Source organism: Convolutriloba macropyga, chromosome 2, assembly GCF_964194025.1.
Source record: "Convolutriloba macropyga chromosome 2, txConMacr16.3, whole genome shotgun sequence".
NCBI classification, from domain to species: domain Eukaryota; kingdom Metazoa; phylum Xenacoelomorpha; order Acoela; family Convolutidae; genus Convolutriloba; species Convolutriloba macropyga.
In genome coordinates, this window is record NC_134469.1 from 6,926,891 (window position 1) to 6,954,235 (window position 27,345).

Consider the following 27,345-nt stretch of genomic DNA (forward strand, 5'->3'; position numbering starts at 1 on the left):
GGAAATAATCCAACAGGAAGTTAAGCTGACCCAGAACGACAACAAAAGCTGGGCACGGTTTAGTGACGCTAGCTTTAGCTTAATTGAAGGGGGCGTAAGTGAAAGCAGCGCGGGGGGGGTGCATCGGAGGGCTGATTGGGTGGCAACAGTAGGGGGGGGGGGGGGGAGGGGGGGTGTCAATCTCTAAGAACCGCCCTTTGCACCATAAGTATAGGCCTCAAAACAGATTCTGTGAATCGCATACTTGAAAACTAGTGAGCTGAATGGCTCTAAGAGCACCTAATGCCCGCTGGGCGCTACCTGTTTATCCCGTTTTTGAGGACGAAAGGTCAAATGGGTCAGACGAAAAATCGGTCAAGCGAAAAATCGCATAAAAAAAGACCAGCAGGACTAATATAATTGCTACAAACGTCATTTCTGAGCAATTAAACATGAACAACTAAGTTCGGACGCTCTGCGTTAAAACGACCAACGGTGTGGTATCAATAAAAACGTCTGCAGTACTACCAAAAGGGTTTAAAGATTTTATTCCTGTTAATTTTACAACACAACAAGACTTAACTTCAAGAACTACATTTTACACAATCAATAATTACTCCAAAAAAACGGTGATTTTTACACTTAGTGACTAGTAAAGTTCATGATAACTTAATGCTCTCCGGGCCTTACCTATTTAACCCTTGCTTGATGACGAAAAGTCAATTAGTCAGAAGATCCGACGATAAGTAAAAGTAATATAATTCCTACTTTATTTGAGCAGTTATTAATTGCTACGACGAGGCCAGCAGAGCTATATAAGTTGCACCCCAACGTGCGTTACCCACCTCGACTAGGATACGAAGAACAATGGACTATAAACTATTCTGTCGTAGTGGTGTTGAAAAAGTTAAAACAAGACAGGCTTTTGTTTCTCTTCACAGGCAGTAACTGGTATATTGTGCTCAACTCAACAAAACATAGCCGGTAGAATACCGGAAACGACTCAAAGAGTCGTGCAAAAAAACTCTTATCTAACCCTACCTATTTCAGAAATATTTCAGAAATAGAGTCTTGAGTTATAATATCGAATATTAATTTCGAAAAAACTCCTTTAGGGCTTTTTTCTTGTAGAGCAAATGTGTCCGAATAAAACTGACAGTCCGAATCTAACCCAAGAAGTCTAGTGGTCGATTAAAAAGCTGGTGGTCGATCTGTCAATCTTATTTCTTTAGTTGTTTCAACCTATCTAAACTACCCTCCTCCCCCAACTAGACCCCCACACCTACCCCACTCCAACACTTACACGTACCCTCCCCCCCACAACTACCCCCTCCTACCTAACAACATTTCTCACTAAAATTGATTTTTCAAAACAATAGTGCTTTTCTATTTCTTTATCTAACCCTACCTATTTCAGAAATATGAAAAAAGAAATAGAAAAGCATTATTGTTTTGAAAAATCAATTTTAGTGAGAAATGTTGTTAGGTAGGAGGGGGTAGTTGGGGGGGGGGTAGTTGTGGGGGGGGGGAGGGTACGTGTAAGTGTGGGAGTGGGGTAGGTGTGGGGGTCTAGTTGGGGGAGGAGGGTAGTTTAGATAGGTTGAAACAACTAAAGAAATAAGATTGACAGATCGACCACCAGCTTTTTAATCGACCACTAGACTTCTTGGGTTAGATTCGGACTGTCATTTTTATTCGGACACATTTGCTCTACAAGAAAAAAGCCCTAAAGGAGTTTTTTCGAAATTAATATTCGATATTATAACTCAAGACTCTATTACTCAGGAATTAGGGCATATAAGTTTGGCACTACTTAGATGCACACTATTGACCTTTAATTGGCCTAAATTGACCTAAAAAATTGACCACGCAATTGACATAAAAGCAGAAATGACGTCACGAACACAAATTTTAACTGCAAAGCAGTAGAAGTCACCGAAGTCAATGAAAAAGTCAACTCCAAGAAGTCAGCGTAAGACGAAACAAAAATCTGTTAGACGATAAAAAAAAATAGGAGCGCAATAATAGCCGCCTGGAATTGCTGACGCGGCTCTCAATAACTATACACAACAATTAAACATATTTTTTAAAGTCCATTGTTCGAAAAAAGAAGTCATCGTTCTAAAACAGAAGTCAATGCTCGACAACAAAAGTCAAATTTCAAGCCATTACTTCAGCTTAAAAAGCTGTAGAATCTCAATACTCCTCTTCGAGTCGTAAAAACCTGTAGAATACCAATACTCCTCTTCGAGTCGTAAAAACCGTGGAGGAAAAAAATTGGAAAACTTTTGCTTCCTGATGTGACATTTCTAATGTGTGCAATTTAATGTTACGTTTTAGCTAACAAACCTTGACGCGTTCTAGGTCCTTTGTGTTCATGACAGAGCCCTGGAAGAACTCCATCTGTGTGAAGTGGCGCTTGAAGAGGGCCTGCAGGTCCAGATCTGGAGCTGACTGGTGGATGAACACGATGACGACATCCACGTCGTCTCTGTCCTCGTGGAGGAAGTCCTTGATGAAGGAGGACACCGACTCGTAGTTTATGTGGCCACAAACCACTATGTGTCTAAACAAATGAACACACACTCAACTGCCGAACCAAAAAAGCACCTCTAATAATTGAAGAACTCAAAATTGTGCAAAAATACATTGTTACAAGATTTTGCATCAACTTACACGTTTTGAATCTCCTCAGTTTTCGACTGTCATCGAAAATTATGATAAAACTAATTCCTTAGATTTAAAAGCCTTGCATTTAACTTAAATATATCAAAATATCAGCAAAAACACATTACGTTCGTACAGCAGGCGTGAATTTTTTTAAAAAAAGCAACAGACTAAATTCGGGCGAATTGCTCTCAAAAACTGGCGAGCGAGCAGCTGGCTTCGTCAGTACCTGCAGGTTAGGGAGGCTAGCTTTAGCTTCACTAAAGAGTAGAGGGCTCAGCTTGGGGTACGGAGTGAGAGCTGGGAGGATCGAGCGCGCTGGGTTACGGGTGGAATGAGGTCGAGGGAGTGGGGGAGGAAAGTGCATAAAAAATGTTTGAAAACAGATCTGTAGCTTAAAAAAATCATGTAGAATACCGATACTCCTATTTGGCTCGTAAAAAGATCAGTAGTAGAAGAAATTGCATAAAAGTTGGTAATACGAGAAATTGTAACGAACAAGAAGACCAACAGAACTAATATCACCGCTACAATTTTCGTTTGAGCGCAATTATAACTTCAGAACATAAAAATCAAAACCTAAATTGATTTTTAGCAATAGCAAACTATCTTATTTAATTACTGAGTTCAATAGCCATCCGTACTTATATTAGATCATTTTTAAAGGAAACGAAAAACAAAAAAAAACTAAACAATTTTACAAATCGCAAATAATTAAAGACCTCGTTTCGTAAACATAACCAGCTAACAGCGGACGAATACCTCACGACAAGGGGTTGGCTTTGATAGTAGCTAGGTTAAGTTTAATCTGGAAGAGCCTCACTGATTGGGTGATCGGGGGATTACTTGCAGGTCAACTCAGATTAACCTTCAGATAATGAACTATACTTCCTCGGGATTTTCGGTGAAACGCATATGTAGCGACTTCTAGAGCTCTAAGAGCACTGGACAGACGTTTACTGCTATCAGACTACATTATTAAAGTCTATCTTGTGTTTGACATCGGAAAGTCAAAGCGCCAGACGAACAATTGATCAAGCGAAAAAGGCCCCAATACTTGCCACAAACTTCAATTATGAGCAATTCAAAACAATGCAGTAAAAAGAAACGGAAATCGACTAAGTTGGATGAATTGCTCTTTGGCACACTCTCAAAAAAAGCCTAGCCAGCAGCTTGCCGAAAGCAGTGTATACATAGCAACAGACACAGAACTAAATTGATGCAGTTGCGACCATTTTAAAGATTCAAACGTTTTCAAAATATAAACTCAAATTCTTTATTTTATTTTGGTCGCCTTTTGGTTTGCTTTCTCAAAATTGATCATTTGATTTGATTTGATTTAAATTCAGATGGTAGATGATACAGAGCATTTTATACAGAATATTAAGTTTAATCAAATTACCACCTTGGACACCATACGAGTCAAATGACTCTACAAAAGGTGCCCAGAGAAAAAACGTGCAATACCTAAAAAAACAAATCGAAAACATCTTTATTATCCAAATAATATGCCCTAAGTTTAGTTCGAATCGAAAAAATCTGTTCTTTAGATACTTGTTTGGGTAATAGACTTTCTTTAGCAAGGTAGTTGAACATTTTTATTATTGAAAATCTCAAGGATTTCTTCTGAGTCTGTGTTTTAAATTTTGGTAAAGGGATGAGTGACTTAATGGATGCCCGCGTGTTCGGCCTGTTACTGTCAATATCAAGAAAATTCAAAGGAGAAACTTTTGCAATCTGATCCAGGATCTCTTTTACAAGAGCGTCAAAATATAAGTCAAAAACTGACAGCACGTTGTAACGCTTGAAAAGATAGCATACATGGTCTCCTCTCTTTTTGAAAAAGATAGTCTTTAAAATGCGTTTTTGTAGACAGAAAATCGAACTGAGTTTTGTTTTTTTGCGGAACCGTAAGCTAAAATGCCGTACGATATCATTGGTTTGGCATAACTATTATACATTTGTAATAAAAAAGTTTTCGTAAAAAAGTTTCTTGCTCGGAACAGCATTCGATTGAATTTTGCTAATTTTTTGCCAACATATTCAATGTGTAGATCAAAATTGAGATGCTTATCTATGAACACTCCTAGATATTTGAATGAATTTACTTCTTCAAGCACTTCGCCTGATGGCAGATTTTTTGATTTTTCTACATTCCGGCCAAAACCAACAATTTTACATTTCTTACTGTTAATGACAAGTTTGTTTCTTGAGGACCAATTTTCAATCTTTTTCAAGTCATTATTGAGCTTTTCCTCAATTTCCAAATTATTGCCTGTTGTTAAAATTGTTGTGTCGTCTGCAAAAAGTGCTATTTTTGAATTATCTTGAACAATTTGAGGCAGATCATTGATAAACAAAAGAAACAGCAACGGGCCCAAAATTGATCCCTGTGGAACACCTACATTAATTTCCATTTTTTTCGACACTTTTGATCGGTGGACTACAAATTGTTTTCTATCTGACAGGAATGAAGCAATGAGTGTACTAATTTTTCCTCGAAAGCCTAGATTTTGTAATTTTTTTATCAGAAGTGAATGATCAATTGTGTCAAATGCCTTTTGAAAGTCAATGAAGCAAGCGAAACCCATTTTTTGTGAGTCAATAACATTTCGCATCAGTTCTGTAACTGATGCGACAGCTTGTGTGCATGAGCGTTTTGGCCGGAAACCGAACTGTTCGTTTGAGAGAAGTTGATGTTTTTCGAGGAATTCAACCATTCTTGTATTCAAGACTTTTTCAAACACTTTGCTTAGGGATGACAATAGACTAATTGGTCGATAGTTTGAAGGGTTTTCACAACTTCCATTTTTATGTAGAGGAATTACCTTAGCTGTTTTAAGACAAACCGGAAAAAACCCTTCTTGAGTGCTCCTATTTATCAGCTTAGCCACATGATAGCTAACTACAGAAGCTACAAGTTTTAAAAGTTTATTACTAATTCCATCATGACCCGCTGTGCTTTTGTTTTCTAATGAACTTATTATGTTGAATATTTCGATAGTGTTGACCGGAAATAAGAAAAAAGTTCTGTCGTGACATGGTAAACCTGGCTCACTGTCTACATTGTGAAAATTTGTGTTACTCACTTTCTTCCCTACGTTGATAAAAAAAGTGATTAAATTCTTCCACAACAATGTCTTTTACTGATTTTTTTCTTTGCCCTAGGAATTCTTTGAACACTTTAAATTGTTGTGCTGGACTACCTGATAAAGTCAGTTTTTGATCATAGTGTTGTTTGCGAGCATTTCGAACTTCATTTGTTACTAAATTACGTAATTGCTTGAACCGGACTTCATTTTTATTATTTGGGTGAGATATTAGTGTATCATGTGCCCGATCTCTCTTGCTAATGAGATTCTTTAACCTGTTTGTCATCCAACTGTTTTTGAAAATTTTCTTCTTCGTAATTGGACATTTATCATCAAAAATTTGTAGAATGATTGAACTTAGTTCACACCATGAACTTTCAAGATCATAATTATTCATCTTGTTTAATCTATGTTGGAGAATGAAGAGGAAATTCAAATAATTCTGTTCATTCTCAAAAAATTTAAAATCACGACTGTAATAAAATTCATTAGATTGAGAGCTAGAGACTGAAAAATCAAATTCATAAATTAGAGCGTAATGATCGCTGAAAGACCATTTCAGGGTTGATACTTCTTTCGATTGTTTTGACAAAATATGATCGATACATTTGCTCGTGAACTTAGTTACTCTTGTAGGTTCTGCGTTTTGCATTTCATAATTAAATGAATTGATCAAGTTTTGGTACTGTTGATGATATGCATCAGAGATATCAATATTAAAGTCACCACAAATAATAGTTTCCTCTTTCATCGCGTTTATTTTGAACAATAAACTTTCAAAAGTCTCAAGGAAATTGAATTTTTTCCGAGGGAGGCCTGTATAGAACACAGAAATTTATTCGCTTTTTTCCGCTCTCTATGGATAGGAGTAGATGTTCCAGATTTTCTTCAAAAAAGAAATTAGAAATTAGCTTACAATCTTCTTGTACAAAAAAGCCAACGCCTCCTCCTTTTTTGTCGTTTCTATTTTTACTATCAATGGTTGATACCCTGTTATGAAATACATATATATGGGATCGTTATCAGTGAGCCAGGTTTCGCATACAGCTATTACAGCTGGTTTGGTTTTGAGGGTTTCTAGTTGACAGCACAGTTGGTCATGATGGGATCTTAGGGATTGCACGTTTATAAACAAAAGCGTTTTCGAGTGTTTATCCATTTCCAAGTAACAGATGATTATCCAATTACTTGATATTAAAACTGTTACGAAAACACGAAGTCGAAAAGGAAGTGTACACTGCGCCTGTTTTTTAAGCCGCGTTATTTAATGTTTGGACAATCATCTATTGGGTGGAGTATTGTTGTCATTAAGTTTTTTTCCAGCTGGTGTTGCTCCCATATGATAAATATCGTCATAATTATCAATTTCAATTACATCGCCAGGTCGTTTGTTTCGTCGCTGATTTGACAATTGGTTAGTATTCCAGTTGTTGGCTTGGTTGCGTTGATTAGGAGATATTTTCTTGATTGCCCGTGATTCAAGATATTCAACTGCTTTAACACTATCAACAGGCTGTGTTACACGCCCATTCTCAGTTTTTAAAAACAGTTTTACTCTACAGTTGTAGGTCGTGGTGACCAAATCCAGCTCGTTAGCGCGCTTTTGAATAGCCAAATCATGTTGGGGGAGACGTTCTTTCATATATACGGGTTTACCATTTAGTGGGTTCCCAAAATTTGCGAGCATTGGTCGACGATTGTATAATTCAATTTTATCGTTGTAGTAAATAAACTTGACAATTACCGCAGGGGGGGGGGGTGTTACCTTTCCAAATACCCAAGGGATGACAGGCTTTGATTGCGTCCGGAGACATCGAATAATTCAAGCATTTGTTAAAGAAAAATAGAATTTGATCCGTTATGTTGGCGTTACCAGGTTGCAGAGGGGGGTTATTTATAATAATTGTGTCTTTGGAACTATACCGCTCCAATTGAATCACTCTGGATTCCAGTTCGGTAACTTGGTTAGTCAGAGAAACTATTTGGTCGTCTTTTTCAATAAGTTTTTTATGGAAATAAGTAAGAATGTTTCGCATTTTTTCGTCAGTAATTGAACAAATTTCAGATTCGAACGCGAATTTGGCCATGATTTTTACGTAAGCAGTGCAATAGTTTCAATTCAAATCATGAATTAGTAAGCGACTGTTTTCGAACGTTGCTCTTTTGATCATAATATAGAAGCCCTATATTGACCTTCAAAGGCGTTAGCGTGATCTCAACTGACCTTCAAAAATTTTTATCGCAGTTCCGCTTAAAACCCACCACCTAAAAAATGTTTAAAAAATGACATCACGTACACAAAAAGAGCAAAAGAACAGAGAAATAGAGGCGTGAAAAAATCAGCAACTGCCTTTTGAAGTTCTCGGCCTGAAAAAATGTAAAACAAAAAGAGAGTCAGACGACAAAACAAAAACAAGATCACCGCAATATAGATAGGTAATAGCTATGCTTAGCTAAAACCACTAAAAATTTTCTCTAAACGAGCCGGCAAATAGCCACCGCTGGCGGAAATTGGGATTTGAAAAACTGACTCGAATTTGGTGAACACCTTTAGTTAGATGACACAATTTTACAGAGCTTAAAACGTTGAAGCTATAAACTTAAATACTGATACCAATTAGTATTCGCTCAAATGAACTTTGATAGCTAATTAAATCACTTAATGACGGGCGTATATCGGTTTATCCTGTTTCTTTTGAATTTGTTCGTTTGATTTTGACGGCATTCATTACATTAAGTCAGCAGTCATCAAGGTCAAAATTGTGAGTTGTGTACGAGAAAATTGTGACTTCTGTAAAAACAAATAACGTAAACGAAATGTAAAATTAATTTAAAAGGAAAAAAGGAGAGCGCCTAAATAATGACAATTTGAGCAGATATAAGCGGCTATTAAATAAAGTCAAATCATTACAGATAAATAAGTGAACGATCTTATTTTCGTGAACGAAAACGAGCAATAGATGAAAATTTTGCTCGTTTAATAACGGCAAAATAGCTGGCCCAGTGAAAGACTTATTAGTCACAAAATAGTTATGCAAACAAGAAAAATACCAATGCAAAGAAAATTCACCCTTCCAGTTTAGGTAAATCACATTCATCTTTTAAAGTTGAATTGTAAACTTCAATACCAATTATGAATACCAAATTTCACGTGTTTTAGAGAATTCGAGCTACTGGAAGCAATATTTTTCTAATAAGGGTGGCGTCCTTGAGTTTTCGATCTTTATAATCTATTATTCATTTTTGGATATTTTTTTACCAAAACAAACCCATCTTATTACTCCGCCTGACTAAGCTAATGCTTCTCTAGATTTTAGGCTCCAATGAGTTCACGTGACTATCAGCAAAGAACTTATGTGATCGAAATCATTCACGAAAATTGGTTGAATATTCACACTTGCCTGACCTGGATTCAGATTGCCCTCTCACAAATCTGTTTTGGCAATTCTTGTGTTACCTATTAAGACTTTGCAGTACTAAATCATTTGAGCACGTGCATAGGTTGCAATTTAACAGAATCGGGCCAAATGTAAATTCCACAATTTATACTCCTCATATTACTCTCAATCTAAATGTTTTAACTGCGGATAAAATTTTGCGCAACTGTTGCAAAAAAGGTCAGATTTGCTCTCACCGAACCCAACAGAATTCATGAATACCATATTTTTGTTATCAATTTAAAACAATTAATTCTATATTTCCCAAGATTTGATTTTTTACAATTGCCAGCAATTTAGATTGCTTACAATTGTGTCACACAAGCGCGTTTCTTTTTGAATTTGTGTCGAACATATTTCTAGGAAATTTTCAAATGGAAATCCTAAGCATGAATATGAAAACCAAATAAATATATTTTTGGAACTTGAGCAAACAAAAACAAATTACTTAATTAATATTAGCTCCTTCCCTCAAGATATTGTGACGTTTTTGTCTGGAACAAAGAAAGGCAGTTAAAAAGAATGTTCTGTTAAAACTCATTTGTTTTAGTAGCTTAATCCGGCGGACAAGAGAGCATGTTTTGGCCTGGTCGCTACAAACAGACAAATCTAGCAACAAATACTCTCAAGTCAAGATAGAGAGAGAACCAGTAAGCTACTGTGTGGGATAGATAGTTATTGTATACAACAAAGTATTAGACAACAAGAGGGGAGAAAAGGGGAAATGTTTGAGCCAAAGTCGCCGAGGGACGTCAGAACTATGCAAACTCATTTCAAAGCTGGCCTGCCTCAACTCAGATTAATATCAATACACTTTTCCAACTAACGAACTAACCACCCTAAGTAACCACAACCACCACCACCACCTCCAGCAATGCTAGCTTCCATTAGCTACAAACTACTTCTGCAAAATACGTCAACTATATCAGCTTCTTTCGACAAAATGGGACCGGGAGCGCGTCCAGTCGAAATCCAACTTTGATCCAATCCCACTTAGCCATATCCCTCAATTTGATTCCCCCTCAGCTATGGAATCAAAAACTAACAGATACTTGACCAGCGTATCTACACATGCATAAGCATAAATCATTATTTCACCTACTCGCTCAAACTCTTCTCGCCAATCATTCAAACTTGTTTCGTGACGTCATAAAATTTGTTTCAAAACATGACAACATTGAGCTAACAGAGACGTGTATCGTGTCGCGCGTTAACTAGCCACCGCCACCACCCACACTTCATAACTAACTTAAAACACGCAGGGTTATAACTCTCCAATTTATAATTTAAGTTACCTGGTAAACTTTCTTAAACTCCTGGTCAAATCTGGGAGTATTTCGCTCTCTCACTTGGTTAGTTGGGAAAACTAAGGTCTAACAAATTAGTCACATTTACAAGGCCAAAACTAGTCTACCTACTAAATGCACCAATTTCTAGTACCAACAGTAGGTAAAACTAAAGCTTCGTTCCAAACAGTAACTAGAGTTATAACTTATTAACCAGAGTTATAACTGTTATTACAGCTGTATGTCTCTCAGTTAGGGGCATTATCCTCTCTCAGTTTGAGACTAAAGATTCAAGTTATAAATTAGGGAGATCAACTTATCGAAGCATAACTAGGATAACATTCACTCCTTAACAGTTGCTAAAGACCCTATTGTTTTTACATTCTGTCATCTAAAAGATGGTTAACTTCCAAAACAAAATATCCATTAGGTTTTCTACCACATTAAGCAAATTTTAAAGACCCGAAAATAATCTTGCCTCAAATCATAACACAAAGAATGCCCAAGCTTAAGTATGATCAAAAGCTAATATTAAAGTAATCAAAAAGGAGTTTTATCACTAAAATGTCTTCCGAAATTTATTATTTCCAATGCCTTCACATAAATCAATTTTTACCAATTTTGAAGTACATATATTCAAAATTCCGTCTGTCAGCAGGAATCAAAATAGCCTCGTTCCCTTTCAAAACAGCACCAAAATGTTGCAAAATTATAGCTCGCTTTACGTATATAGAACATGAAATTTTCAAGGCACCGCGTCATAGGCAAGTAAATGGTAATGGGCTAGTGGTGACAATTTCAACATATTAGTGTCACATTCTTTCAAACAGGAAAATTTTACAGGTACTTATGAGTTGCATTATGAAACAAACACTCAAGGATTTGAAGGATAATTATATTGTGTCTAAAATATCTCATCGAGCAAAAGTGCTGCGTTTTAAAATTTGAAACCTAGCCTGTCAGCCGTCTCATATAACAGACAACTATAACAACTATTTTATACTCTAATGATCCTTACTAGCAGAGGCTAGGGTTTACTGTTTTTTACCCCTATCATTTCGCCCCTCTATCAATTCACCCCGAACTTGATACCTTACATAATTGGTACAATTAATAATCAACATGCAAAATAGAAATACTTAGTGTTTCGAGAAAGTTTTCAGGTGATAAATTGGGTCACTAACTTTCTTCCACGTTCTTGGTTGTAAGATCCGCCATACTTCTTCCTATTTGAGACAAGCTCCACAATCTCAGGGACATAACTGGCGAATGTAGCCTAAAGTAATACAATTTTTCACTTTTATCTGTTGTAACCAGTCAAGATCTTTCTTCGCATAGATAACAAGTCATAAATAAGAAACAATCAATCTAAAAGCTTACAATAGAAACCGAGCAAAAACTTGAAAACTCACAAAATTGAAAAGAACGGTCTTCCCAGAAAAATTGGAAAATCAAATCAATTTGTTAAAATTTTTATAAAATATAGAAATTTTTATTTATATTGAAAACAATATTCTGACACAATAATGGCAAAAAGCAACAAGAAACTCTTTATCAAAAACTTAAAAAATATTTATCTGTCTTGCAAAATACTTAAAATATTCAATATAACACAGCTGGAAGGTAGTAAAAAATGGCAGTAACAGTATTGTAGACCAGCAAACTCAAAACGATCGCAAAAAAGACAGCAGGACAGAAAATTTCTGTTTTTTCACTAATTGCTAATATGATAATTTGATTTTTTAAAAATCCAATAGCTCCTGTTGTTTCTATTAGCTGCACACAAATAACCTCCAATTAACCTAACATATCCAATTGACATTATCTCATTCGAATGAAGTGAGCAAATTACTTTGAAAGAGAGGAAATTAATTTTTATAGAGGTAGTTTAGTCCCATGTGACCAAAAACTTAATCGAACAAAAAAACTCTGAACATTAGAAGCGAAAAATGACGTCATGTACACAATTCAGTCAACATTGAATGAATGAATTAAAAAACAGGTTTGAAGTGAGCGTGACATTAGGTTGAGGCAAAAATCTCGACGAAAAATATACACCAGGGCAAGCTCTGAATTACAATCCAAAGAATTAGTTAACTAATGAACTCAACATCAACACTTTTCCAGCAACTTTAGAATTACAGTAAACAAAGCACACAACAATTAGCAAAAAAAATCTGAAAATAATTAGCTACTTTTCCGGAAAAGGAGCAGTCCAAATAAAATTTAAGAAGGAGAGCATCCAAATAATAGCCTTTGACAGCATGACAGCAGCTATTACTAAGTGTGACTTGCGCTTGAATTGGAGAAAGAATGAAAAAAAAACATAGCCGGAAAACTCCCGAATGGACTCGAAGTAAAATATAACTTTAACCCTAGCCAACTACTAGCAGATAGAACTATAATCTTTATTATATCAATCAATTTAAAACAACAAATTGAGGAAAGAAAATACCAGAAAAGCAAATTGAGAAAAATTTCTCAGGGAAACATTTTATGAGTTACGACTCAAAAACAGTCTTCATAATATTCCGTCTGGTATGATTCAATTGTTCTGAACAAACGAAAATCAAGTGATGGGAAACAAAACCAACGATACATTTCGAAAACGGAGAAAAACCGAGCAAACGGAAAATAATTAAAGCAAAAAACTTAAAAAAAAAACTGTTAAATTTTTCAAGAATTCTCAAAAAATCCAAAGTCTAAATAACTGTTATCAACACACCTTCACAAACAATCACTGCGCTTATTCATTAAGCGCCCATGTGACACTCAAACGCAAAGAAACACTTAAAACATGAGAAAGAATTATACAGTAAAAAACGGCTGAACTGATTAATTTATTTCATGAAAAAGTGCTACAATCAAGCCTTTGTATTCACTTAGCAAAACAAAACCATAGCACAAAGCCTAATTAAACATTTCAATATGAGAAATTATTCTAAAAGACTGAGAAAACACAAAAATGAGGCAAAAAACTCCAAGAGAGATTTAGCAACAAAATTGTTCAAATTTAGCCTATTTTCTACTAAACAAAATCAAATGGATGTTAACGCAATGAAAAATCCACAAATATGAACATAAAAAACATTTGCAATCAAAACAATTATCTAAAACACTACTAACATGAAAAATAGTACAAAAACCGGTTAAAAAAGAGGTCTAAAATGGCGAAATCACAAAAATACCTCAAAGTTGCATATCGAAATCTAATAAATGAGATGCTCAAAAATGCTGGATAAAGTAAAAAATTATGAAAGGCTTCGAAAAAGCCGCGCGCCATCAAAATATTTCACTCGCTTAGCAACAATTTTTACATCTATTCTTTCGCTCTTTTTCGAAAGCTGGTATGAACAAAAACACCACTCTTCTCTCCGCTCTCCATTTTCGTTCAACAAAAGAAAATCACATTTTTTGCACGTGCGGCATTGGCTTTTACGTTCTGTTCCAGAACAACTGGACCAATTAAAAAAATAGATCACCATAACCCCTCTTCAAGTCGTAAAAATTGAGTTCTACGATTGGACACAGGATTTTTATATGAGCTGCGATTGTCAAAATATATCTTTATTCAAAGACAAGATTTTTTAACTCTCTTTCACTTCAAATTTTTTGTACAAAGTCATATTGCTTAAAATATTTCAAAAACATAGCCGGCAGATTACCGGAATAGCTGCGAAAGAATAGACCTGCGTGCTATATAATAGAGATAAACAGATAGATCTAAATTGAAAAAACAATCGACGCCGCTCAAAAAACTAGGCTAAAAAACATTCAGCGATAAATAAATAAAGCTTGTTAAAATTCATTCCACAGAAGCCTCTTATTAGGGACCTCTACTGCACATATGAGTTCCTTTGACCTTAAACCAATACAAATTAAACTTAAGTTTTAAAGTGCAAAAGTCATTTTATTGAGTGAGGTCACGTATGATCAAAATCTAATCACGCAAAAAACCTAAAAACTTTCGCTAAAGCGAGTGAGAAATGACGTCACGCGCGCAAATGCCGTTAGTGAGAGGAAGAAGTCATTCAGAAAATTTGACTTTTTTAACTTTGCTGTGTGAACAAATTAAAAACGAAAAAAGAGCGTCAGACGACGAAACAAAAAAAAACATAGGACAAGTCAAAGAATTTTTATTGACTAAACAGAAAACTACACATACAACGGACTATGAAAGGATTGGGAAAACCATTTAGAAAAAAATCCGATCCAAAAAATCGAAAAAACAGTAAAAATCAAAGTGAAATTGCCGCATGTGAACAAAAAACCACTAGCGAGAAAGCGAATTTTTGTTATAGCACCGTTTTCTCACTTTCCTTTAAAATTAGAGCGAAAAAATTTCACGCCGCAAAACCACTCGCTTTTTCGCTCACTTCCTGTTTCAGCGTGACCAAAATCACTACTCCAATTTGACTTCAAAAATCATGAATGTGTGAACAGATCTTAAAAAAAATAGCCGGAAGAATTCCGGAAATGAATCGAAGGAGAAAATTGTCCATACTTTTGACAAAACAAATAGAACAACTATTGTGAACCCTGAAACTCCACAAATGCCATAAAAAATAAGGAAGAATAGAAACCGCATTCAAAAACAAATTGAACAAAAAACATACCCGGCAGATTGCCGGAAAATAGCCGCCGTTGATTCCAATAAGCATGATTGGGATTGAACGAATAGAATATATTGAAAAAAAAGATTTTTGTACAAAAAGATTTTTTAAGTCCGATTTATTTTGATGGCATTTCGTAGTTGAACATACTTCTGTTTCTTAGAGAGAGGCTACAGTGGCTACTATCAACACCAATAAGCATTAGAGGTGGTAACTAAGACTTATAGGAACGACGTTCAAATAGCGGCATCTAAAGTTGGGCTTTATGGGTTTATCCCGTTTCTATTTCTGACTTCAATTTTTTATACCGACTCTGTTTATTTTGAATTGCTTTGCTTAGCAACTGATGTTCAAATTCACTTTTAGCAGAATGAGAGAAGAGAGAAACTAGCCTAGAGAAGTCAAAAAGATTTCACGCAAAATTTCGAAAAAGCGGCAAAATGGTAAAGCGAAAAAAAGTTTGACGAAGTAAAAAAAAATACGAGCGCAATAATAGCCGTCTGAGAAGATGAGGGCGGCTATTAAAAATAGAAAAACTAAATGAGTTTTTTTTAAAAAAAGTACAAGGAAACATAGAGCCGAGTAAAGTTCCTCTGCAATTAGAGCAATGAAAACCCCGCAACATAATGGGCAAGTCATAATAGGCTAAGAAACTTGTCTAAGATTTAAGAAAAAAAAGAAAAACTGCAAAAAAAATAAGAAAATTGGTTCAAAATTTCTGTTTTTCTGTCAATTTCACTAAAAAAAAACATATTTTATACCAAGAAAACTTAAGTCAATTGGTATCTGAATATTTCGTAAGTAACAAGCTTCTATTAAAATCCCACTTAAAGCATTACAACAAAAAAATAGGCATAAAATCATTAAATTTCGTCTAAAAATCAGCAAAACTGATCAAAAACATACAAATTATCATTAAACTCTAATTAACTACTTGAAACTTTCAATTCCTATCACAACAAGCCTAAAACTAATACAATATAATAATCAAACCTCATAACCATCAAAAAATGGAAAAAACTGCTTTTAAATGCCGCACGTGAACAGAAAAATTTCGCTCGCTTAGAGAAAATTTTTTCACACATCAATTTCTCGCTCTCTCAAAAACAGCGGTATGAACAAAAACCACCCTCTTTTAGCTCCGCTCTTCACTTTTGTTCAGCACCAAAATCACTCAAAATTTTTTCACGCGTTTCATTTCCCGCTTCAAAAGTCACTCCAATAAAATTGATTAAAAAAAGGACTTCTCCAATACTCCTCTTCGAGTCGTAAAAAAGACAGCGCCCCAATACAATTCAAATTCTTTGAATTGTAAAAAAAACCAAGAGCACCGCAATATAGCTACGCTCAGCTTACAGCTTCGCAGCTATAACAAATATATTGATTAAGATTCCCCGATGCCATTAGCTTAACAATTTAAGTTATCGATGATTCCTAGAGCATAAAATAATTCAATTAGTGACTTACGAATCCAATGAGTATGAATATGGTGATGAACATTCTTCCACAGGTAGTCTTTGGGTAGATGTCCCCGTAGCCCACAGTGGACATGGTCACCATCAACATGTAGCAGCACTCCCAGTAAGACAGGATCTGAGGGTTGTTGAAGTTCACCCACACGTCTCCACTGTTCTCTATCTGCACATAAACAAGATGTTATTAGACTCATTAGAAATTATTAATCTCATTTCGGATTTGTTCAGATGATTGTCCAATTTTTAAACCCATTTCCACTGTATACTCGAAACAGTTTGATCCATCCATATCTGATTGTTTCTTTTTACAGTGACTGGAATATTAAATTAACTCGTTAGTTAGACATCTCTTTATGGAATCTTAGTTAATTGCAAAATTCTCATCGGTTCAAACATGAACAGATCACATTATCATTTGGACACATCTTGAAATTGCAACCCACACAATCGGGTTTTCATTTGTTGCAATATAATCCTCATGAATAATTGCACGCTTATTTTTCCACATGAACTATAGATATTTTTTGCAGTTTTAAACAATTGAATTCCGATGTAGTCCAAATTTCAGTACTTGTTGTTCACATATTGTTGCCTCTCATTTGCCTCAATTTATAAGCGTTTAAGCTGACTTCACATTTCCTTTTGTCACAAAATTGGGCTACTTTCTTTATCTAGGTCACTACCAACAGATTAATCTTTTCCACCAGTCTTTTTTTGCACATTTGAATGGCATCATTTTGTTGAGCTAGCTTTCGTCAAATAAAAGAGAGAACTTCAGTTCTTGAGCATTTTATTGACATGAATCTCTTCTTAATCTAATGCAAACTCACGAATTCCATACATTAAATTTTAATGTACTCCTAAATCTAATTTATTTTTGATTAATTTACATTTTTGTATTCTAAACATGTAAATTAAGAAAACGCAACAATATTGCTATATATTTATACTACAAAAATTGATTGCACCTAAATAAATCGGATATGATAAATATTCTTAATTGATATGATAAATATTCTTTTTTATGATGACCGCACTAAAAAAGGGTAGCTGAGAACAGACTGCTGTGACCTAATGCTGTTCCGCTGCGATTACGCAGAAACTTCAATATTTATTTAAAAAATACGACCAATACACTTTTCTAGAAAATTATTTCTTCAATACAGGAATTATTTGCAGTGAAAATAGTGAGACAGGTGGAAGTGGAAGGTGGACTAACCAGGTGGAATAATCCGGAGGCAGTGAGCCACATACTAATCAGGATAGAAACTAACTGCACTAATTTGATAGAGTTACTAAAACACACAACATACATCTCATCATGATTGTCGCAACATTTCAACACATTTGTCCTATTAACTTAGATGCTATGACAAAATACTCAGTTCCAAGATACCCCAAAAATTATTCGTGATTTTACCCAATAAATCTAATTTCCAGGTAGTCTATTACACAAGTGAGCACATGATGCATAGAATGACTTCAATTTTTGAACCACTTCAATTTTTTTTGAAAGAATATGTAAACTAATAAGGTTAACCGTTGGGTTAAATACTTGAATACGTAAAACTATCGAAAAACCAACCGTCAGCAACTATTTATTGAGATAATATAATGCATAATTATCAAACATTGGCTGTTCTTGACTTGGAAATAATTAAATTTGCAGACAGTTTTGTTCGAATTCAGCACTTAGTTTACCTAGGTAGATACAATTTGATCAAACCCTATTTCCATGAAAACTTTTAATTTCATGATCGGTTTACTAAATACAGAAATCCTTCCTAAAATTCTTTTTAATGGGTAGAACAACGGCTTTGGGTATTTTGGCACTGGATAAAAATGTCATGTAACTAATTTAGTATACACAATAAAAAAGTACTGATTATGTTGTTAACTCTCCTCCTTAACAATTAAGATTTTATGGGTAAAGTAAGGTGAGAAATTACCTGGTTTTTAATACTCTGAGAAACTGAAGTATATCACCGAGTTGCATAAATGCAAGGGCTCGGAAGAATCGAAGGCCTGAAACCACAAACATTCCCTATTAACATTTTCAAATTTCCGAAAATTTTAATAGAAACATTTTCAAATTTCTATTAACATTTTCAAATTTCCGAAAATTTTAATAGAAACATTTTCACATTTCTATTAACATTTTCAAATTTCCGAAAATTTTAATAGAAACATTTTCAAATTTCTATTAACATTTTCAAATTTCGAATTTGGTTAGCCGATTTTGTTTGATGATCAAAATAGCAGCGTTAGAAACTATACATTTATCATAAAATGCAGCTTTTGTAAGTAATATGTGCAGTTGGTCGAATAAAGAAATTCTTAGAGAGAAATTCAGCAACAACATTAATATGTAAATCTAATTGTCTGATTACTAAAACCCAATTCTGTAAATAAATTACGACAAATAGACAACGTTTACTCTTTCATTCCCTATTACACCAATTTAAACTATCATGACCATTACACCAAAAAGATACAACCCGAAATGATTTTTTTTTCAATACATTGGTGCGCAAGTTAATACGCCCTGCTGCAATGAACATAGTTTGTACAACCTAATACGAAGTGCTACCAACCATTACAAATCAGATTTTTTTGAGAAGTAAGAAATCAATTATAGGTGATCATATTCTACAGATGGGTGGGGGGAGTGGTACAGGAGTAGTAATAGTACCGAGGTAGTGTCGATCGAGATAGATTCCTACGAATACAGGCGGGACAGTGCAGAAGTCCACGATGGAGTTCAGTTCCAGCCAGAACCAGAGCTTGTCACTGGCTGCGAGGAATCGGATGCCAAAGTGGATGAGGAAACAGATGTTGATGGCAGTCTCACAGTGCAGTAGCTTCTCCTCTCTGTCTTGCACACATCCCTCGATGCCACTAAACAACACCAACAAATACATCACTATAGAAGATAAACAAGGCAGATCGGATCGACAAACTAATAACTAATTGATTGTTCAAATGAAGGATTGTTCACTCGGAGTGGGCTGAAAAAAGTAAAACAAAGCCATTATAGCTTAATCTTGGAGGAAGGTAGAGAGAGAATCACTTAACTTAAATTTCTATAAAACTCAATAACGTAAATCAAGAAATGTTTAATTTCTAACTTACAAGATCACCGAAAACATAAAAAGCGCTATCATCGGCCACTAACAGCCCAAAAAATTTAAAATGGCTTTAACGTCAATAACTTTACAACACTAACATCCCGAGGTGTGTACAACGCAATTTCGAATTAAATCATGTCGAACTTCACGATAATCTTTAAAAGACCTTTGTAACAAAACTATCATATATTGAACGAAAGTCATTTGAATAAAAAAAGTTTCCAGTTATAAATCATGGAAATTCTTCTTTTAAATATCTATATGTTACCAATGACCTATCATAAGAAAATATGGCCTGCAAATAGCCGGATAACAGTCACGAGATAAAATGTGCAGGCCAGTAAGTTAAAAAATATATCTTTGATACCATCATATTATTTTTAACATTCTAAATCCTCACAAAGGAATAGTCAAAAATGATACTAACCGCTTATAAAATACGCTAAATCAAAAACAATGGCAGTTTTTTTGAAGCGTCGAATTCAGTGCAACGATGAGCATCTCAAATCATTTCCAAGCTGAAGGGCGCGCCATGAAGCAGATGCTTGTCAGAGTGGTCACCCAGAGAGCATTCAAAAAAATCAACCTCAAAATCCTACCTACAATCTATCCCTTACTACTATACCTACTCCTACTAGTACTATACTACTACTACTTACTTCTTACTTCTACTTACTACTTACCCAGGTTGACGTCCAGACCCAAATTTTTGTCTGATCACTTTCCAGACGTAAAATAACCCTGATCAGACTTTCCAGACCCAAGATACCTCTGATCAGACTTTCCAGACACAAAGGGTCTCTGATCAGACTTTTCAGACCGAAGGCGTTCTGATCAGACCATCTTCAGACCATGGTCCAGACTCAAATTCAGACCATTGCCCAGACCTCTATGGCAAAATCAGACTAGGATCAGACTCAAGTGCGCTCGAAGACGTTATGATCAGACTCAAGTGCGCTCGAAATAGTCTGATCAGAGAAAGATTTTTCTTATGATCAAATCTTTTAATTTTGATATAATATATTCATTTCATAAAAACTGATGCTTGCAGTATTTAAATCATCTAAAGAAAAAATCAATTAAAAAAGTATTGCTGAGGAAACGAAACCCAACTGTTGTGAACAAATTTTATTTTGTGTACCGTTTAGTGTATTTTCCTGACTCAATGGATGAGCTTAGACAGCTGTCCTTGAGAAACATCGTGGTCTCAAGTTGATCAAAATTTCCTCGAAGGGGACCGGCCTTTGCTATTAGCTGGACTCCTTTTTTTCTGATCAGAGCTATCGGACTTCATATGAGTCTCTGATCAGAACGCTCCTTTATTGTTGCTTCTTGGCAGAGCCAACATCTCTCAGTAAAAAAAAACAAAAAAATGAAAAAAAGGCGCTCAAAATTGTCCCTGATCAGACCCAATTGCGTTCAAAAACATTTCTGATCAGACCCAAGTGCGCTCGAAGAGGTTATGATCAGACCCAATTGCGCTCGAAGTCGCCACTGATCAGACCAAACTCCGCTCGAATCCGTCTATGATCAGACTTTTCAGACCAAAATTACCTCTGATCAGACCATCTCCAGACCATCGTCCAGACCGCAGTGCGCTCGAAATTCCGTCCAGACACTGTAATTTCGGTCTGGGAACACACGGGTGAGCGCTCGATTGGGTGTGATCATAAACCAATTTGGGTCTGGACCTCAACCTGGGTACTACTACTACATACTAATACCTACTACCTACTAATACTAATACTACCTACTAACTACTAATACCTACTTACTACTACTATACTACTCTTACTACCACCTACCCTCAAGATCCCTATCAAATCTATTCTTAGTTTAGAAAAAAACGTATCAATTTAATCCATGATATCTAAAATATAATTAAAGATATGCTGTTTCAGCCAACGTCTTCGCAAAACGTCTTCTTTTGGGTGGATATAAGATTTATGAATCTGTAATAAAATCTTTGTGTAAGATGCATTCTGAGCTTGTAGTGAATTGATGACATACTAGCGAAAGCATCAGCCAGGTTGCACACAAATGCATTAAAATTTAGGTTAGTTTTATTTCACATTTCTTAGCTGGGTGAACTAGTTGAGGTTTCCCTTTTCAACTTTTGAAAAAAATAATAGGATCTTTTCCGTTTGTACCCCCCCCAGCTTAGTGGGCGCATATTATTTGCACCCACCAGACGCACGTGCCATATTTTTACATAAAAAATTACTATGTAATGGCACGTGCTCTGTAACTGGGGGTGCATAACGTACTGGGGGGGGGGGGGGGGACAAAAGGAAAAGATCCAAATAATCTTGCTGAGTTTCTGCAGTATTCACGGTCAGCTTATTTCTTTCCATCCCGCTAAAAACATTTTTGTCAGTTGAGCTCATATTTCTTATAAGTCCATGTATACAAGGGTCGTCAGCAAATAACGTTATGCGAAATTTTTTTGACATTCGAGACATCATTTATGTATATCAAAAAGAGTAGGACCGAGAATTGCTGCATGAGTGACAGAATTTGAAATCTTGCTTTCTGATGACTTAAAAGAATTTAACTGAACAAATGGTTTCCGTTCCCAATATGCTCTGAGCCAGTCATTCGCAATAAAAGATGTGCAATAAAAGGTCAAAAAATGTGCAATAGCTTGGTAGCTTTTGCGCAAGGTTTCCAAAGATGATCTCAATAATTTCAAATGCATATATTTCTCCCTTTTCAAACTGGGATCATTATTCGTGCTTTGATAGACGTTTGTATTTTACGAGCAAACTATTCATCCTTTTTAGAAAGCACTATTCAAAAACTTCTGATGTAGTATCTAGATTGGCCTATAAATCGACACTAAAGATTTGTCTCTTCTTAAAAATGGCATAACTTTAAACCATTTAAATTGGTTCGAAAAAGTTTCTTTCTGAAAGTCAGGTTTATTAGGTCAGGAATATAGTAACAGGTGGCTGGATTTATAGATTCGAAAAAATGCCGTGGAAACCTATACTCGATTTGAAGTCTTCATTCGATTTGTTTTTCAACTTTTCTTTTGGTATTTTGAAGATCTCATTTTCAACAGTAGGCAAAAACACCATGCTGCTTTAAAGTTTGGCATCTATTGGTACAGAAGTTGAGTAAATTACTCTTGAGAACTTTTTTCTGATGTTTGCGAAAATTAATTTAAATCTTTAGCAGTAATCTCCGAGCTTTCAAAATTGGTACTCTTGTTTTCAATGCCCAAATGGTGAACAACAAGCGGTTTTTGTCTCTTCAAGATAACTTCCAAAATTTTCATCTTTGGCCTGTCTGATTACATTTACTGTTTTGCGTTTTTCAGGCCTATATTTAGTAGTCAAGATCAGATTTATTTTCCATCAAAATATGCAACAATTTGTGCTTTTTGTTAGACTCATTTCTAGTCAACTGATTGACCCAGCTTTTAGTTTCATGACTTCGCGTTTTTCGTGATACGATAATTTAGTTCCAAATAATTGGGCGACTTCCTAACTTATATTAACTTCTACCAAACATTACCTCTGAAGTTATACTGTAGACTATGAGAGCATTCAAACCAGCTATGACTGTGATGTGATTTGAAAAACGAGTTTTTACCACACTGCAGTTGCGCGTTAAATTTAAAAAAGAAGATCAATACATATTCCCATGATCTAGCTTCGAACGTATATCTCATGATCGTATATCGCAATTCAACCAAAGAGATCTGTAAAGAGATTCGATCAAAAAAATTCGATTCTTGATTCTTCAACAGTGTTTTTATCTGTAGTTTTTTAATCTCCACTTTCACCACCCGAACTTAATTTCACTACTCGAACTTAATTTCATTACCTGACTTCATTTCTCCAAACAAATTTCAGTGAATCGCGCACTGAAAGACTAAAAAGTAATTTAGAGAACTACTCTAAAGGCTTTTACTCTAAAGGCAATTTAAAGACTTTTACCAGTTGATCCCGTTTTTCAATGAGAAGTAACGAAATTTAGTGGTCAGACAAAAATTCGGCAATACAAAAATTTTTTGCTTAACAAAAAATTCTTCGTGCCTGTTTTGTCGGTCTGCCTAAAAAATCAATCTGTTCAAACATTTGTCATAAAAACTCAATTTTCAAGTCCCCCAATTCTTCCAATTAAATCTGAAAAAATCGATCATAATTATTACACAAAATACACCCTATCAAAACTCCTATGTCGTAAAACAGATATCAGAGCCTCAATACAAACCAAATTCTATGTAATCTATAATAACTATAATGCGCTTAAAATATCTTCTAGCTATCATTTAGTGGCCATTAAAAACATTTGGCAAAAAATTCAAGCAGTAGTCGAATAATTTTACAATGGAAGTCACTGATGAAAAACCTGTTCACTGACAAAGGTTCCTTTCACTGACAAAAATTAAAGTTTTTGATGAAGAATCTGATTACTGACAAAAAACACAAGTTGTCGGTGAACTGTCTGTTCTCGGATAAGAATAAAATTTGTCGGTGAACTTTCAAATTTCTCTTTTCACTGACAAAATAGTGAAGATATCGATAAGCTATCTGTTCACTGAAAAAAAACTTTTCAAAACGAAAAGACTTCAAAACGATTCAAAAATCAGACAAAAGTATCCGTAGGGTGGTTCGAATATGCTGCCATTTCGAAGACATAAATCATTCATAAAGAGGGTCTGTTCAACCTGGGACAATGAGCGCAGTCGTTGATCTTTATCCAGTCTCATGACTGAGTATCAATAAATTGAGATCCATTTGGCTTCCCAAAATAGTATACTAGAACCTATATAATGCTTTCAGTTGACCTCTGATAGCTCTTATACATTTGATTATATTTGTTTTAGAAATCTCAGTTTACTTTTGAATTTGGCAACTTAATTCTGTAAACCTGTTGCTTAGTCTCAGTAAACACAAATCGCATCTGCCTTCCAGTGAGTGAAAGTAAAGTCTCTCTAGAGGTTATTCTTTTTTTAAATGTTGGCTCCATTGCTTCGATACCACGGGTTCTTAACAATATTTTCACCTATTGAACATTTGGGAAATTTTGAAGTTCCTTTTGTTGCCTTGTCCGATAATCATTTTAACAGTTCACATAACGATTGAAATAAAACGCATATACACAAAAAAAAAATTTGTGAATAGCGTACAATTTTAAACGCTTGGAAACCGTTTTCTCGCAAAAATTAATTGAGTTTCTGCCTGTATTTGTATTTCTTGCCGTTCTATCGCACACTCCGGATGATGGCACGTCTCAGCGGCTTCTTCTGGAGATAAAAAAAATCGCATTTCATGATTTCAGCGGATTGCTAAGGGTATCAATGGCTTAATTTTATTTTCAAAAATTAGATGGAACTTCTGCACTCTGCCCTTTTCTGTTTTTCTTGTTTGACAACTTTCATTTTAGTCTTTTTAATGACATCTCCCATCCAATTCTGGCAGAGCGAACAATATCTCTGCTGTTTTTATGTTGCAGCTGACGGTTTTATGGCTAATAGGTTGTGGTTTAATTTTTTAAAAAAATTGATACTGGTCAGTGCTTGTGGCCATTTTTGTTCCTTTTCGCATAGTCCCTTAGATAAGAGGGTTCTGTGATTTTCAAAAAAAGCCTCAATTAAACAGCCATAACCTGTTCAATAGATATATTATGGTTTTCAAGGCTTCAACAATGTGTTTTTGATCATTTGTGGAATATCGAGTTTGGTATGTATTCGTTGTGAAAATGTTGTCTTAAGAGTTCTTTTCCACTCATTTGAGATACCAATGACTTTCCAAGAAGTTGAAACTTTCCAATTCACATTACCTTAAAAATGAGGTTTTTTGAATTTTTCAAATTGTCTGATTGAAAAAAATCAAAGTTTTTGAATTTCGGATACTCATTTAATCCCATGTCGGAAAATTTGCAATATAACTTCCAATGCAGACACAGCTTACTTCTTCTTTCTAGAGAACAAGTTTTATGTTATTACAAGCTTTTCTTTATGAGTGGTCTTGTGGCTCCATTGTTTTGAGTTTTCATAAAAGATTTGTGATTTGATTAATTAGTTAAACTATTTTTTAAATATTTGGCCATTTTTGATTTATTATTTTTTGTTTTCATGTCATACCAACATTAATTACGGTTTCCACAAGTTTTGATGATGAAACAAAATGAACAATCTCATGACAAACTCTGGATAATGAGAGATCTCAATGGTTCCCTATATGGACGCGTATTTTCGGTTGAGAGCTAATGATTTTTTTAATTTGAATTTCTTTTCAAAACTACAAACGTATTTTCAAGTTACGCTCTTTTTCTTTTTTCTGCTGACTTGTTACCTAATCTCAGTAAGGACCGGTCCCACATGTTTTCATCAGACATACAAAACTTTTTTGGCTGATGCCTTTTAAATATTAATTGATTTTTTAATTGATAGGACTTTTGTCTGGTATTCTGTTTCCAATTCGACATTCTTTATTTAGCGTTTGTAAAAATTAAATAGATTTTTGGTCGCAATTCAGTTATTTTTGTTGTTTGATTTTGTTCATCTTGTCTCTTATTCTCATCAATGACAAGCCTCATTGGTTCTCTGGCATAATTTAATTCGTTTGCTCGATGACGAATGCTCCCAACGGCTCAATAGAGTTAAATTAGACTATCTAGTATTTGTAGTTGACAGCTGATGGTTCACTTTGCCTCTTTTTATTCTGGTTTTTCTTGAATTGTTACAACGTCTTATTAAGGAAAGTTTATATCTGCTTTGGGGTGAGGTACAAGTTGATTTTTTAGTTTAGGTTTTAACAGATGTATTGAATTTTTTTTTAGTAATTTTTTATTTCAAAAAATAGATTTTGAGTGAATAGACGAGAAAAATAGACGAGAATTGATGTTTTGTTGTTTTTGTCGCTTGTGTTGTCTCGTAGTTTTTAATAGCAGGTATCATTGGCTCTCCAAAGCGACAGTAAATTCATTCATCGGTTTGCACTTAAGACAAATTACTCATTAACCAAAAATGAGCGGGGTCGAAACATTATGTAAAAACGCACATTACCGAGCCTCCTTGGTGCTAATTGGTATCATAATTAAAATCATTATCCACAAGTTCAGAGGCTGAGTTCTCCGTATTTATAAGCTAATTGAAAATTTGATTAAACACCAAGACTTTTTGACATATAGAATAATTTAGGCTGTGAATTTCTATATCAATTTTTCTTCGCTTTTTCAATCTCAACGCCCCAGCGAGGAAAACGGTACCTAGTTTCCTGTAACCAGTTGGCTACGTTACAAAATTTGGCCATTTTTGTAGTTTATGTAAGACAACCTATTACGGTGGAAATGTTCGAGTTGGAACAATTGCTGCAATTTGCCCAGCCTACCTCAATTCAGCACGTTGCTTTCATAAATATCACGCATGATTTTTGTCTAAATTGCGAATAATTGACTGTAAGTAAATGCAAGATTTCTATTTGAAACTTTGAGGTCAATTTTATTGTTTCCTTTCGCACGATTCGGTTAATGGAGATATTGACAAACTACTATTCAAAAAAGACAGCATCCCCTTCCTTACCCCTTAACATATTCCACAAAATGGCAACACCTAGTAATGTTTTCCCACTTTCCCATGACCAATATTTGAACAACACCTTGCTCTACAACAAACAACAACCTCAATCAACTTGGAAACACAAATACTTGACG

General features: G+C 35.0%; 1 protein-coding gene across 1 annotated transcript in view; it reads right to left on the bottom strand.

Annotated features, from left to right (window-relative positions):
* The window catches only part of LOC142356050 (calcium-activated potassium channel subunit alpha-1-like), a 110,405-nt gene that overhangs the window by 56,837 nt on the left and 26,223 nt on the right, over window positions 1-27,345 (bottom strand). Inside the window, exons 4-9 of the mRNA XM_075408031.1 lie at window positions 19,242-19,447; window positions 18,499-18,574; window positions 17,769-17,844; window positions 16,542-16,712; window positions 11,646-11,737; window positions 2,329-2,545 (exon numbers count right to left, since the gene is read on the bottom strand). Of these exons, the coding sequence (XP_075264146.1) occupies window positions 2,329-2,545; window positions 11,646-11,737; window positions 16,542-16,712; window positions 17,769-17,844; window positions 18,499-18,574; window positions 19,242-19,447 (838 nt within the window). The remainder of the gene's footprint in view (window positions 1-2,328; window positions 2,546-11,645; window positions 11,738-16,541; window positions 16,713-17,768; window positions 17,845-18,498; window positions 18,575-19,241; window positions 19,448-27,345) is intronic.